At 34.9% G+C, this 14999-nt stretch overlaps 2 protein-coding genes across 10 annotated transcripts; both read right to left on the reverse strand.

The window, feature by feature from the left end:
- Positions 1-2954: 2954 nt before the first annotated feature.
- On the reverse strand, positions 2955-8787 carry LOC146900861 (proline-rich receptor-like protein kinase PERK15). 7 transcript variants are annotated; one of them, XM_085737857.1, is made up of 10 exons: positions 7831-8352; positions 6608-7454; positions 5412-5453; positions 4742-5290; positions 4478-4564; positions 4311-4381; positions 4081-4157; positions 3824-3968; positions 3578-3742; positions 2955-3485 (listed from the first exon to the last, which is right to left on the reverse strand). In XM_085737857.1, exons 2-10 carry the CDS (start codon positions 7326-7328, stop codon positions 3294-3296), a joined length of 2049 nt encoding a protein of 682 aa, XP_085593983.1. In that variant the 5' UTR covers positions 7329-7454; positions 7831-8352; the 3' UTR covers positions 2955-3293. The 7 variants fall into 7 exon arrangements, with proteins under 7 accessions (XP_085593983.1, XP_085593982.1, XP_085593985.1 ...); XM_085737856.1 differs by having other exon boundaries at positions 6608-7463; positions 7831-8042; XM_085737859.1 differs by lacking the exon at positions 5412-5453 and having other exon boundaries at positions 6608-7463; positions 7831-8787.
- On the reverse strand, positions 8787-13206 carry LOC146900862 (Leucine-rich repeat (LRR) family protein). Of its 3 annotated transcripts, XR_015023599.1 has the most exons (4): positions 11737-13206; positions 9939-10303; positions 9684-9740; positions 8787-9104 (listed from the first exon to the last, which is right to left on the reverse strand). XR_015023599.1 is itself a non-coding variant. In XM_085737863.1 (2 exons), the coding sequence occupies exons 1-2, from the start codon at positions 12904-12906 to the stop codon at positions 10034-10036; spliced, it is 1440 nt and encodes a 479-aa protein (XP_085593989.1). In that variant the 5' UTR covers positions 12907-13206; the 3' UTR covers positions 9768-10033. The 3 variants fall into 3 exon arrangements, 1 of the variants encoding a protein (XP_085593989.1); XR_015023598.1 differs by lacking the exon at positions 8787-9104 and having other exon boundaries at positions 9319-9740; XM_085737863.1 differs by lacking the exons at positions 8787-9104; positions 9684-9740 and having other exon boundaries at positions 9768-10303.
- Between the last annotated feature and the right edge of the window lie 1793 nt (positions 13207-14999).

Consider the following 14999-nt stretch of genomic DNA (forward strand, 5'->3'; position numbering starts at 1 on the left):
GTACATGAGTAGTTGCTTTCGGTGAGTGCTTGGATAGTGGGAGCTTTCTTCTTTATCGGTTGGAGTCGTAGGTTTAGGCTCTGATTAGGTTGTAGTGTCCTTATGTCGTTTTTGGATTCTGTTTTTTATTTATGTTGAGAATTGCCCTTTTGTCGGGATTTGGTGGATTTTATTTTTAGGATGTAATGACCATGGCATGTATATGTTGGATGTATATGATTTGTTCCGCTGCGACTGTTGAGATATTATATATATATATATATATATATATATATATATATATATATATATATATGCATGTTGTTTGTTTGGATTTTGTTTAGACGTAGCGTCTATTTCTTGAATATTTGTTATATTCGCGTGTTTTATCGCTTTAATAGAAATAGGACGTTACAATCTTCTCTGTTGGATCTTCATCAGAGTCTCCATCAGGTGACTCATCTTCAGATTCAATAAATTTAAGAGCTTTTGGTGACTTCCCTTTAGATGGTAGAGCAATAGATTTACTCTTCTTCGCAGGTTCATGTTCATTAAACTAATCTCATGAACTTTGAGAGAGCTGACAAGATCTTCAACACTTAGAGTGTTAAAATATTTAGCTTCCTCAATAGCAGTAACCTTTGGTCTCCATCTAGCAGGCAAGCTTCTTAGTATCTTGCTAACATGATCAGAAGCAACATAACTCTTCTTCAGTATTTGTAGTCCAGAGACTAAGGTTTGAAACCTTGAGTACATCTCCTCAATAGTTTCATCATCCTTCATCTTGAACAACTCATACTGATGTACAAGCATAAGAGCTTTTGCTTCCTTGACTTTCTTGCTGCCTTCATAGTTAGAACAGAGAGAAGCAAACATTGCTTTAGCAGTGGATTTGTCACTCATCTTCATATACTCTGCTTTAGGTATAGCAGTGACAAGTGCTCCTCTGATAATATGATGCTTCTTGTAGAGTTTCTTCAACGTATGAGTATGTTTCTTTCTATCAACAGCAGCTCCTTCTTCAACAAGGACCAAGTCACCAACACCATCTTCAAGTATGTCCCATAGTTCTTCGTCTAAACCCATGACATAGCTGTAGAAGTTGGTTTTCCACCAAGAAAATTCTTCAGGATCTCCATTGAACTTAGGAATCTTTCCAAAGTTAGATTTCTTGCTATCACCATAGTCATATGGAACAACATTGTTGTGGCCAGATCCAGAACTGGAAGATTCACCAGACATGTTTTTCTCAGATCTTCTTCTGTTACACTGTTAAGTGTTAGGACAACAGACCAAGGCTCTAGATACCAATTGAAGGTGAGCAAAACACAAGAAGGGGGTTTGAATTATGTTTGCTTTTTCTTCGTTTTCTCCTAAGCTGAAAACACTGGTCAGAAGCAAATAGAGTTCTGCTTCTGAAGTGATATTCAAGATCTAAATGCAGCGGATAAAAATAGAGAGAGAAGGAAGAAAGACACAAAGCAATTATACAGGTTCCTTCCACAAACCGGAAGTAGTCCTGTCCCCCTTGCACTTCCAAGGAGAGTTCACTAAAATGTAATATCTGATTACAATTGCTCACTGCTACAACTAGCAAGAGACTTCAAACTGCTCAAGCACACAAGCAAGAGACTTCCTATGCTCCTGAACACAATCAAGAGACTTCTATTGCTCAAGCACACAAGCAAGAGACTTCTAATCAAACAAAATTACACAAAAATGTTTGAGGTTGAACACTTGATATACAATCAGTGGTGTTCACAATACAAATCAGATACAGACTCTTAAGACTTTAGAATTTCTAAGATATGAACTTTGAAACAGAAATTTTAAGTGAACTTTGAATGCAGAACAATTTTAGCAGAGTTTTGGCACTTGTAAATTGTAGTTGAGTCTGATGTTCGCATTACAAATCTCTGAGTCTTCACTCCTTTATATAGAGGTGTGAAAGAGACGTTGTGAAATTGCCAGCACATCAAAAGAGTCGTTTGAAGCTTTGATCAATCACCAATGATCTTTTGCCTGATATGGTAGTTGTCCTATGAAGGATCAATTTCAAATCCATTCCCATTGTGAAGGAACATCTTTGCAGGCAGAGCTGTATTTCAGAGCTGTTTTCTTGTCTTGTAGCAGGGACACTACACAGTAGTGGAGGTAGTGGTTGTACACTTCGTACAATTGTACTATGTCAACGCTTTTTGAAGATAAGCATCCAATGCCTTCAAATCCTTTCAAAATAGTCGTTGCTTCACATTTCCAGTCTTCTGCAATGCTTAGACGAGTTCAAATCCATTGAATAGCCCTTGAAACTTTAAGTCTTGCATCTTCTGATGAACTGCAGCTTCTGGTGATTTTCAGCTTCTGATGAGGTTGCTTCTGGTAAACTTGCTTTTGATGACCTTCAGCTTCTGGTGATGTCATCACTTCAGGAGCACTTGTCTTCAGGAGCACTTTTGTCTTCAGGAGCACTTTTCTTCAGACGCTTTAAGCTTCCTTTTTGTTGATTTCTTAGCTCTCTTTTGTTCATCCAGAACCTATTTAAGATGTAAATTTTTTGTCTATGGTCCAGTACACTTGAACAAATATTAACTAGTCCAATTGATAATTTTTAATACCTTGTTATCATCAAAACTCTCAAAGGTTCATTGTTAAACACATTTTGTTCCAACAATCACAACCGATTATTATTTATATATCGATGATGATAGGATGATATCAAAACGAAATGCTGCAATCTAAGCATTTATATACAACAACCTAAAAGAAATAAAAAATACTAAATAATAATGAGAGTGGTTGCAAATGTGATGAATTAGGTATAAAGGAAATATTACTCTTAACATATTATTTACCATTATAAGCAACATAAATATTTTTTTTTAAGAAGCGTACATAACTCAAACGAAACGAATGTAGGAGATCAAAATCTTGATCTATGGAGGTTCATAAAACAAAAATGTGAAACAATCACAACATTTGTAATACAATCTACAAGTAACATTAATGAGTAATGAACTATTTTTATAATTTTTTCCGATCTCTAATTCAAAAAATAAGCTTGTGTAATGCCAAAGTACATACTATATACAAAAATATTAAATAATTAATGAATAAAAATTAGTTTGTATTAAGTTGCACTGTGTAAATGTGAATCTCAAACACTCCAAAGTCCCCAACAGTGCTCCAAAACTAGCACATTCATTCTCGATTTTCTATAACAACACACCACACTTCTTATCAAAAATTGTTAATATTATTCTCTTTGATTTGATTTGATTCAGCTATATATGTCTAAGAAGTGTTGCTTCATGTTTCTAGTGTTCACCGCTATCAAATTCTTGACTTGACATTATTTGTTTTCTGAACTTTGCCATATCTGCGTTGTATTGCATTGTATCATATTCTGAGCCTGAAGAGGTATAAACACCGGTCTGCGGCGCTGGAGATTTTATCATGCTTTCCTTCAAGTCTTCTAGTGATACATCTCCTTCTAATGCTCTTACTATCTGCACATAATTGAGTTATACAAAAAAAATATGACATCAATTAACTTGATCTTTATAAATTGTTAATGATTAAGCATCATATATTATTTTACCTGGCTCATTTTTGAACGCTTTTTAGCAGAATGACGAATGCTACTAGCAGCACAAGCTGCCAATCTTATCATTTCTTGATGATCGTAATTTCCTTCCAAAAATGGATCCACCAATTCTGCAAAGTTTCCATCCTCCTCCAATGCACGACTCAAAAGTGGTCGAGCCTGCCCAGTACACAATTTCATATTAATTTTTATACTAATTTTTTTATCGATCGATGAAAGATAGAATAGTATAGTACTAACCCAGTCAACTAAGCTTTCGTCCATGGCATTGGTTAAATCCAAAGGTCTTTTTCCAGTTAAGAGTTCTAGTAGCATAACCCCAAATGAGAATACATCAGATTTCTCTGTCAATTTTCCACTTGATGCATATTCTGGGGCCATATACCTGTGTCAACATGAAAATTTTGGATGTCAATACATAAAGGTTATTTTTTTAACTTGCGTTCAAGTTAGCATGACTCTTTCACAAGTATTTAGAGCGTAGAATGAAAAATTACCCGAATGTTCCCATGACACGAGTTGAGACGTGTGTATTAGTATCAGTAGTCAACTTTGCCAATCCAAAATCAGCCACCTATTTAAGATGAATAATTGGTATAATCAATCTTCGACAAGAAAATATATTGGTAACATATGTGATAGCAACATAGTAACAAGAGTGAGTAAATATTAGAGTATAATATATAGATAATTAACCCAACAAATATCAAATGTAAATATGAGAAACCTTAGCTTCGAAGCTATCATCAATTAGAACATTAGCAGCCTTAATATCACGGTGGATAATGCGAGGACTACCTAAATAACACAAAATAAAGCAAATATGAGAAAGATAGTGGCAAAAAACAATTAAAAAAAATAGTTTTTATGTGAAATGATGTATCTTAATCTTACAATCTTCATGAAGGTAAGCAAGTCCTCTAGCAGATCCTAGTGCAATTCTCATTCTAGTAGGCCAATCCATGGTAGGCACACCCTTTCCTATAATCAAATACATTAGATATTGGTATCGTTATTTCAATTAGACCAACTAACTCCTAACTAAACTAACTATTTTGTAACTAACTTTTACGTCTCTAACAACTATAATATAGTGACATGCATAAAAATATATTAAATCAAAAAAAAGCAAAACCATTTATACCACAATACACATACCATGAAGGTGATATTCCAAAGTTTTATTTGGAACAAATTCATAAACCAACATTCTCTGTCCACCAGAAACACAATATCCAACAAGCGACACAAGATGACGATGATGAACACGACTAATGATATCAATCTCAGCTTGAAACTCACGTTCGCCTTGTCCGCTACCCGCTTTTAAACTTTTAACAGCAATTTCCTTTCCAGTAGGCAAAATTCCCTTATGGACATAACCAAAACCACCTTGTCCTATAATATTCTCATTAGCAAAACCTTTAGTAGCAGATGCCAATTCTTCATAAGTGAAGGTACCACCCTTGAGAGTAAGAGATAGTCCTGGAGAAGATTGCATAGAACCTGGTGGTCCCATTCCATAGGAGTAATTAGAACTCATTTCACCACTATTCATTAGAGGGTGTGGTGCACCCCAAACACCACTTCCTCCATTAGGGTTTTGTTGAACTCTAACAACATGGTCCATTCCATGTGGGCCTGATGGAGGTCCTTGCCAATTTGGATGAGGAGGAGGATGTTGTCCACTGTTGTAATAATTGTTCCCTGTGCAAGTTATTTTAGATCCCCATAATAACTATATATCAATCAATTATTTAATTTGCTTATTTAAGTTTTTTGTGTCAAACACAATTTGAAAATACAACCCAAAATCATGCATACTTACATTGTGATGAATGACCTTGCTCGGAAGTATGAAATAAGTAGTCTAACAATCAAGAATCACACTTCATTATTCTTCCAATTGTTCTTCAAATAAATTATTCTAAACATGATATAAGTATGCATAATGCCAAGTGTATGATGATCATAATATTTTCTCTCATTTTGGCATGCATGGATACTACAATTGACATGCACTGCCTATGCAAAAATCTATTACATTGGAATTATAATTGCATAAATTAACCTAAATTAAGACATGACTGACTTGAGTAAACTCTTTTTGTTTTTAATTTTTATTCATTTTACTTTCAATACTAACATGGTGCGGTAAAAGCCTTAATGTTTGAATACCTAAACTATTTGGTCAAGGGTTCGATCCCTCACCGTCATTGGTGTGTGTGAAAAAATATATCTTGGAAAGTGGTCAACTATTTAAATGAACATCAAGTGATCTATATATACAATGTGTTTTCAATTAACTTCAATGTGTTTTCTTTTCTTTTTTCAACTATTTGTACAAGATACTCACTCTCAAAGAAAGTGTTCTTCACTTTGTCATGTACTATATATACAAAATCTTTGAAAATAATAAACCAAGTAAAAACTATGAACCCGTCATTTTCGTATGAAATGAAAACAAAATATTTTCTTAATCAAATAGACTATAGTCTAATTCACTGTCATGTGCTAATTAAGTTGTCTTGATTTTATAGTTATACTGTCAAATTATTTACTTATATAATATAACTAGCCTAATTACGGGTTACTTAAATTCACTTGGTTGAAAAAATGTCTTCAACTTTGATGGTCTAGGTTTGATACTCTAATTATTTTTTGGTGGAAATTCGGCATTTTTGCATGCAACAATAGTGATTAATCCCTATAATTACATGTAACTACAATGAACAACAAAGTTTTTTCTCAAAAGTTTTTAATGCTCTTGCATTTACGTAATTATATTAGAACCCAAAATCTTTAGTTAATTAAGCTGAAAAAGTCTAAAGTTATCTCTTTCAAAACACTCTTGGGTATAAGTAGCTTCATTAATTAGTATATAAGCAACTTGTTTCATTCACATGCTATTAAGTTTATAATTGTTCGTCCCAATTAACCAATGATATGATATGATATGATATATAACTAACTAAGAAAGTACTCAAACTAAAACAATTAATAGATGAAGGGATTTGTAATCACCTTTTGCAAGTGAAGGATCTGGAGGACCATAATAATAAGGTTGCTTTCTCTTCTTTCTCCTCGAGCAAATGAGACAAATACCAACGACTAAAAGAAGGACAACTGATCCAACAATAACTCCAACTAGTACATTACTATTATCCTCCTTATTTGTACTATGTGATTCAGAAGAATTGTTCTCTCCTACAGAAGGTGAATTGTTCCCTCCTCCTGAACCTGGTTTTTGTGATGAAGGAGAATTGTTCCCTCCTCCAGAAGGTGAATTGTTCCCTCCTCCTGAATGGGCTGGATTGTTCCCTCCTCCTGAAGGGGTTGGATTGTTCCCGCCTCCTGAAGGTGAATTGTTTCCTCCTCCTCCTGAAGGGGCTGGATTGTTCCCTCCTCCTGAAGGAGGAGAAATGTTCCCTCCTCCAGAAGGAGTTGGATTGTTCCCTCCTCCAGAAGGAGATGGATTGTTTCCTCCTCCAGAAGGAGGTGAAACGTTTCCTCCTTCTGTAGGAGATGGATTGCTCCCTCCATCCGAAGGAGGTGGGTTGCTCCCTCCATCCGAAGGAGGTGGGTTGCTCCCTCCATCAGAAGGAGTTGGATTGCTCCCTCCATCAGAAGGAGGTGGGTTGCTCCCTCCTCCGGAAGGAGAGGAATTTCTAGAATCTGATCCATCAGCGTCGTCAGGTGTAGCGTTATCGGGCGAGGAATTATCCGGACTGTTGTTGTGTGGCATTGTAATTTCCTTTTGTGTTTTGTTGTGTTCCGGCTAAGAGGTTGTTAATTTCTGCGTTGAAAATCACCACAATGCCGGAAACACAACGTTAATTTCCTCTATACTGTACTTCTCTTCTCACAATGGCTGAGAACCCTAACATCAAAATTATAATCATGACTTTTTAAATTAAGTTAATAATCAAGAGCAAGCTAATTTGCTAGAGACAAGACAAAACCTACATGTATAAGTGCATGCATGTTTATTTTGGTGGTGAATTTATCATATATTTTCATTGACGGTTAATTTCACCAAATCATAATAATATTATAATTTTTGAATGGTGGTTCAGCGGAATTCAAAGAATACTACCGTCGTCGATACAACATGCACTTAAACAAAATCACGGTGACATCATAATTTCATCGAACTCACCGTGATTTCAAATATATGGCGTGGTGTACTTTTTGAATGTTGTAATGAAAATGTGTAAAGGAATTGTGAAGAAAAGTTAACTACGTACCTGGATGGAGGTCTAGAAGGGTTCTCGAAAGAAAGAAAGGGAAGAGAAGATTTGATACATGACAATAAACCCAAAGAAAAGGAAATGTTATTTGTCTTTCCTCAATGGTCTCCTACAAAGGAGGACCTGTGTCTCTGCCACCTCTTGCTTTATTTGACTCAATTATAGGTTTTTACCATTTTCTGGTTGGTGTTTAATTCATCATCAAAATCCTACAGTCATAATTTTTCTTTTAGGGTCGATGGATCTATCCAACACATAACAAATATTAACCTGAAATAGCTTACTAACACCCCCTCCCCAAATAAAATACAGCACATTTAGCGAAAACAATACAAAATTGTTAACTTTAAATCGCTTTTCCCTAAAAAACATAAGCTTTAAAACGCTTGATGGTGTATTATCTTTTTTCATTTTTCATCAAACTTTATATTTTCCATCGCATTCGTACCATACACTCAAAATAATCACCGTACAAAATTACTTTTAATCACAGTTTATTGTTTGACTCAAATGGTAGATGCTTGAATCTCTTAATTACGGGAAGTTCAACCTCTAACATATACATATTGAAAAACATGTGTTAAGTCCTTATGAGCATAGTTCAGTTAGTACGGACAATGCATTACTCATAAAACACATGTTAAGTCCTTCATTTTTTTTAAAGAATATGTTAAGTCCTTCATAGTTGCATGGAAAAACATATGTTGAATTTTGTTTATCCGTCGTCGTTATCATTGTTAAAATAGTGTTTGACTTCCCTCTAGATTTTGTAATTTTACAATAGGCTTAAAAATAAGGAAAAAACGTAAGTTCTAGCTTTGAATTATAGTGATTACAATTTTACATTGTAGCAATATTATTTTGAGCTGAACCCTTGGTTCAGTTAAAGCAATTAAAAATCGAATCAACACAACATTAATGTTGTCAAAAAAAAAACACAACGTTAAATTCCATTTTCTCTATTAATTTTCTTTATTCAATTTTTTTTTGTCCCAACCATAAACTAGTACAAAACAAAACAGAAATTAAAAAGACTTCATCAGTAATTAACCATATTTTTTGATCGAATTCGTGTTATTGATTAGTTAAATGTATACAAAAATCTGTGTTCCACAATATAGGCATATTATGGTAATGTGTCACCCTCAAGGAGTGCTTATGAACAAGACCTCCCACTAAATCAAAGAAATCCACACCTCAAGCTAGCTTGATGTTAACGATGCTTCGCACAAAAACCTGCGTGTGCGTCACGCAAACTTTCACGATTGCTCCTGATAACATCAAAAGAGCAAAGTTAATTCCATCTCTGATTGGCTTAGCTCTAAAGCGTGACAAAAACAAGCAACATAGTGATAAAAATCAATGTTAATCTAACCGTCCAAAATGAAGATTAAAAAACCAAACTAACCCACGTGGCTAGATGAAAATTTAAGACATGCACGATTGATGGAAAATGCTGTGTTGGATGCTTGTTGAGGACATAAATAAACAATCAAATTCCATCCATTTTTTGTTAGACATTAGTAAAACAATTGCATACACAATTAGAGGGGCCCCATTGGTACATTACCTGGCATTGTGACTATTAAGACGGGACCAATATTTTCCCCTTATATTGTCATCAAGCTCAATAAATTTAAGATAGAAACTGGGATAAATCCACGTAACAATGTGGCAATAATTTATGAACTGGCCACGTCAATATAATGGCACCCAACTTGCTTCATAGGAATCATTTTCATAAGAACTATATCTACATGTGTTTTACAAGCCTTTTTTTTCCTTTTTCTGCCGCCAAAAAGTGCTCTCATTAAACTAGAGTTCGAGAAATTTTTTTAAAAGGTTCGCACCCTTTGCTTCCCTCCAAGAATCACCAACCAAGCTCCTTTTTACAAGCAAACATAGACCTGCATTGAGCACATGAGCGGTAAAACTATTGTGTAACTGCCATTTGAAAATTTAATTAATTTAGCAACGGCTATGTGTATGTAAAGCAGAGGGAAAACAACACTAACAACTTTTTGAACTAAACATATTTCCGCCCAACACACAATTTTGTTTCCTAATATGTCCTCTGTTCAACAGCTAAATTCCTACCTACTAACCATTGTTCTATCTAAAACTGTTGAGGTTTCTCTGCTTCCATTACTTGGAAGCCATCACAGAACATGAACATGACATAATTTATAATGGTGTGTGGTCAATGGTGCTTCTTGGATGGCTTTGTGAATGCTGCTTCATCTTCATCGTCCTCATCAGCTTCATCATCATTGTCCCTCTTCCTCTTGGGATGTGAAGAGGCGGGAGGCAACACCTCTTGAGCATCATCGTCATCAACATCATCATCATCAACTTCCTCTTCTTCTTCACCATCTTCGTTTTCTCCATCATCGATGTCAGCAGCTCCATCATTGAGAGCATCATCCTGTCCAACTGGCTGAACCAGATATCCAGCACCAAAGTCTTCCTCCTGTAGTTACAGCAAAATTCAAATGTATGATTAATAAGCTGAGATGAAAAACTAAATCAAAAATAAGCAAAAAAATTACAGACAATGAAACATAAGTTAAAAATAATTTTCTTTATATAGATACGCTAAATCCATATGATACAAGTAATCCTACATATTCACCAGCCAAACAAATGGTGATTGCTTCAATTCAAGTAAAAACCAGTTCAAAGTCAAACGGCACATGAACACATAAAAAATTTAAAATCTTTCACTATATTAGTAGACTTTTTAGCTAACAAATCAATGTGCTTCATAGCAGTTCAAAATTTACCCAAAAAAACCAATATACAAGTAAAATCAAGCAAATAAGACAGGTCAATCAGAGCAGAACCAGTCCACGAAAACAACAGATACTCAAGATAGACAATACAAAAGTCCCAACCTTGCAAATCACAAACATAGCCGTAGAAACATCATAATTAGAAAGACAACAACCATGTTGCTACAACAACTCTACGTACTTATTTTCCAATATACAATTCAAGGAAAAACTAAAAACTAAAACCAAGTAATCTGCAACATAAAATGAAAAATAAACATAAGAATCCTCCAGTACCAAAAATTGAACAAATCACTAATTCCGTGTACATGACCAAGGAACATATCATCACATCAACTAAAGAAGCATAATAATGGATTTTCTAAATTAAATTAAAACATATAGTTTCACAAATCAAATGCCAAAAATTTTAAAAATGATAACTAAAAAGTTTTCCACCAGCCAATATATTAATATTCAATTTCTTTTTGTTATAATTATAGCATTTCAACGATACTTAAAAACAATGAAATATAGCAAGGGGACTAGAGAGGTCCAAGCCTCAGTTGTACAAGCTCCACAACACCAACAATTAATACAAAAAGGTCAAAAGAAACAAATAGTCTACACTTCAAATTGTAGGGTTGTATGAGGCAAAGGAAATTTGCTAAATCTTGATTATGCAAAAAGTTGATTACATACAAATGATAGCATAATATCATATATCAACAGCATACACAAAAACAATATACTTTGTTCATAACCTTAAAAAAAATATTGTTCATAAGTCAAGGCAGTGACACATTTTAAAAAAACCGATATAAAATATCACAACAACGCCATGCATAGGTGGGTGAAAGTAAGTTACTTTTTAAAATGAAAACAGGCAAATAAAAATAATTGGTTAGACCACACAAAAAATGGAAAACATCACACGACACAAACAAAAGTTCTAATCAAGTTAGCAAACATCATCATATCAAGAGAACCAAAAATCATCGCCTTCTCTTCAGCAATCTGACAACATCAAGACAAAATACCAAACATAAACAATTAGCAAACAAATAATCAAACAAACATAACACAACATGCAAAGAACAAAAACAAGAGCTTCTGAGAAGGAATATCTCACTTCATCGTCATCTTCAAACTCTCCATCGTCATCATCTCCATCATCATCGTCGTCTTCATCTTCTTCTTCAACCGCCATCTCCTCTTCACCGGTCTCTCCATTGTCATCTTCATCTCCATCTTCCTCCCCTTGCTCGTGCCCATCGATCTCACCTTCAGTACTCACCAACCGTCCAGAAGTACTCTCCGGCTCAGCAAAATCCCCTTCATCATTATCCACCTCATCATCGTCCTCGTCATCATCGTCCTCGTCAAACTCAACCCCATCTTCATCATCATCACTATCATCAATCTCGTTCACCTCAACAACATCCTCATCATCCCCCTCTTCCTCATCAATCTCCTCTCCAGAATCCTCATCATCATCATCCTCCTCAACATCAACCGGCTCAACATGAAACCCATTCTCCTGATGACTCACCCCATTAACCCTCCCCCTTGAACTCTCTGTAACCTCCTCATCAGCATCACTCTCCTCATCCTCATCAGCATCAACAACTCCATCAACACCTTCACTATGCCCATTCTCCACCCCAAAAACTCGATCTTCCTCCCCTCCATCAATCTCACCGCTCCCCGGATCCTCCTCATCTTCCTCCTCATCATTTTCATCATCCTCCTCATTATCCTCATTATCATCCTCTTCCTCATCATCACTCTCCGGCCTCTCATTTTCCTCAGCATCCATCTTATCCAAATACTTCAACGACTTAATCAAACCAAAAACCCTAGATCGATAATCCTTAACCCTAGTAACAGGACACTCATACAGATCCAACGAAACTAGCTTCACCTGCGCCAACGGCGCAAGATCTTCAAAATTCTGAATCCTATTATTCGATAAATCAAGATCTCGAAGCGAATCGAGACCCGCTTCGACTAAATACTCCAACCCTCCAGCGATCCGGTTATCAGACAAATTCAACTTCTGCAAACTCCGCAGCCTCGGGAACTGCTCCAACGACGAAACACCAACGTTTGCAATCGAAAGATGCTGAAGATTCTGGAACCTTTCTAGAAGGCTCGGTGGTGGTAAACGTCCTTGTACACACTTAACGGCGCCGTCAAGTGTTAACGTTCGTGCTGAAACATGATCTTTCTCTCCTTCTAACGCCGTTTCCACAGCTTTCTCCCAGATCTCATCCATTAAATACCAAATCGTATATCTCATACACGAAACCAAAACACTACGAATTTTAACGAAACTAAAAATTCGTGTCAGAAATTTCTGCTATCATCAACGAATTTAACAAACCCTAACGGATATTTCGTTATGATAAACGAAAATTGAAGATTGAAGGTTGAAAAATGAAAATTGAAAATTGAAATCAACGGTTGTAAATAGAGAATGAAGGGATTGGAAATTGAAATTGTAGTGTGAAATTTTGAAGAGAGTGTTTTTGATTTTGCAGATTTTTGGTTTTGTTTCTCTCTCTAAGTTTTGTATTGTAATTTTCTCTCTCTATCGTTTACTGGTTAGGGTAGGGAAATAAGAGGATAAACCTCTCTATGGGTTGAACCGGTTCAGTGCTAGGGTTCAAGTGGGTTCAGCGAATGTGGTTTGAGCCGTTTTTGTCGTTTTGTGATGAGTACCGTTGGATTGATAACTACGAGGATCGATGACATGGAAGAGTGTTGAATGGTTCAGATTGTAGGTTTGTGTGTTTGTTTTCCAGAAGGTTGTAAAGAGAGAGAGGAGCGCGTCGGAAGACGTTTTTGGAATTTTTTTTTGGTAGAAAGAAGTTTTTGGAATAAAACAAATAATAAATTCTCTAAGGCTCTATTTGGTAAAACGAAACTATAAGTTAGCTGATAGCTGATAAGATAGCTGAAAAATTAGCTTATAACTGATGATTGATAGCTTATAACTGAAAATCTCGCTTATTAAAAATAATGTGTAACTGATGACTGATAGCTTATAACTGAAAATCTCGCTTATTAAAAATAATGTGTTTGGTAAAATTAGCTGTTGAAATGGCTGATAAATATAAAATGACATTATTCTTTTTTTTTTTTGACAGAAACAAACTTAACTCATTTCATTTCTAAGGACATTATTCTTTTTTATAAAATATATCCATAAAAAAAATTACTTAATTTATTTTGTTTTAAATATTTAAATTCATTTCAAATTACTTTCATCCCAAAAATGATAATTGTGTTTTATGAATTCAATTAACATTTTTTTTACTAAACATTTGCTTCACTATTTATTGTATATTTTATTTTCGATTATAAGTATATTACATGAATTAAGCGCAAGGTAATAAGAAAAATATAAAAAACTACAACATGAGGTAATAAGAAAAATAGAGCATGGTAATAACATGCAACATGCTGGTCGCACCTAAATATAAAAAGTGGATAGTTAGATTTTTTTTTCTCACAAAAAGCTATAAGCTCATGAGAAAAGTTTGTTATCAAACACGTCACGTTTTCATCCAACGGGCTTATAAGCTAATCCAACAAGCTATAAGCTATCTTATTTGTGTTACCAAACACAACCTAAGTATTTTTTGTAGATAATTTTTTTATGAATACATTCTCTCTAACATCCACTCTCTTATTAAATAAAATTCATATAAATATCATGTATTGAAAATGGATCTCACTATTTTTAATAAGTGTTAAAGAAAATGTTAAGAAGATAGTGTTCTTAACATTTTTAAAAAAAATATTTAAGAGATTGTATAGGTATTGGTATTTGTGTTCTTGATTCAAAAGGTATCTTTGCACTGGCCAAGACTGTTACGTATCCTTGTATAGTTTCGGTTGATGTGGGTGAAGCTTTAGGGTTGCATTCAGCTTTGCAATGGTTGAGTGACATGCAGTTTGACAACGTGGATTTTGAAACGAACTTTAAGTTGACATCTTATGTCTTCCTTTCTACCAGGAACAACAAGCCTGAATTTGGTTGCATTATTTCTTCTTGTCGTTCGTTGTTTAACTCTTTTTTTCTAACTCTAGGGTGGAGTTTGTTCAGCGACAAGCCAACGCGGTTGTTCATGCTCTTGTAAGAGAAGCCACGTCTTTAGCAAGTCCCGCTCTTTATTTTGATATACCCGATTGTATTTAAACTCTTATTATCAATGAAGGCTTATAAGCATGTTTCCCTTAAAAAAAATAGACTTAAATATGCCTTTAGTCCCTGCACTTTCATCAGATTTTGTCATTGGTCCTTGCACTTTTTTTAGTTTGGAATTGATCCCTGCACTTTGTAAAAATATTGGTATTGGTCCCTCTGTTAATTTTCTGGTAAAAAAA

Source organism: Medicago sativa, chromosome 8, assembly GCF_051527215.1.
Source record: "Medicago sativa cultivar Bolivia chromosome 8, Bolivia_mono, whole genome shotgun sequence".
Classification (NCBI taxonomy): domain Eukaryota; kingdom Viridiplantae; phylum Streptophyta; class Magnoliopsida; order Fabales; family Fabaceae; genus Medicago; species Medicago sativa.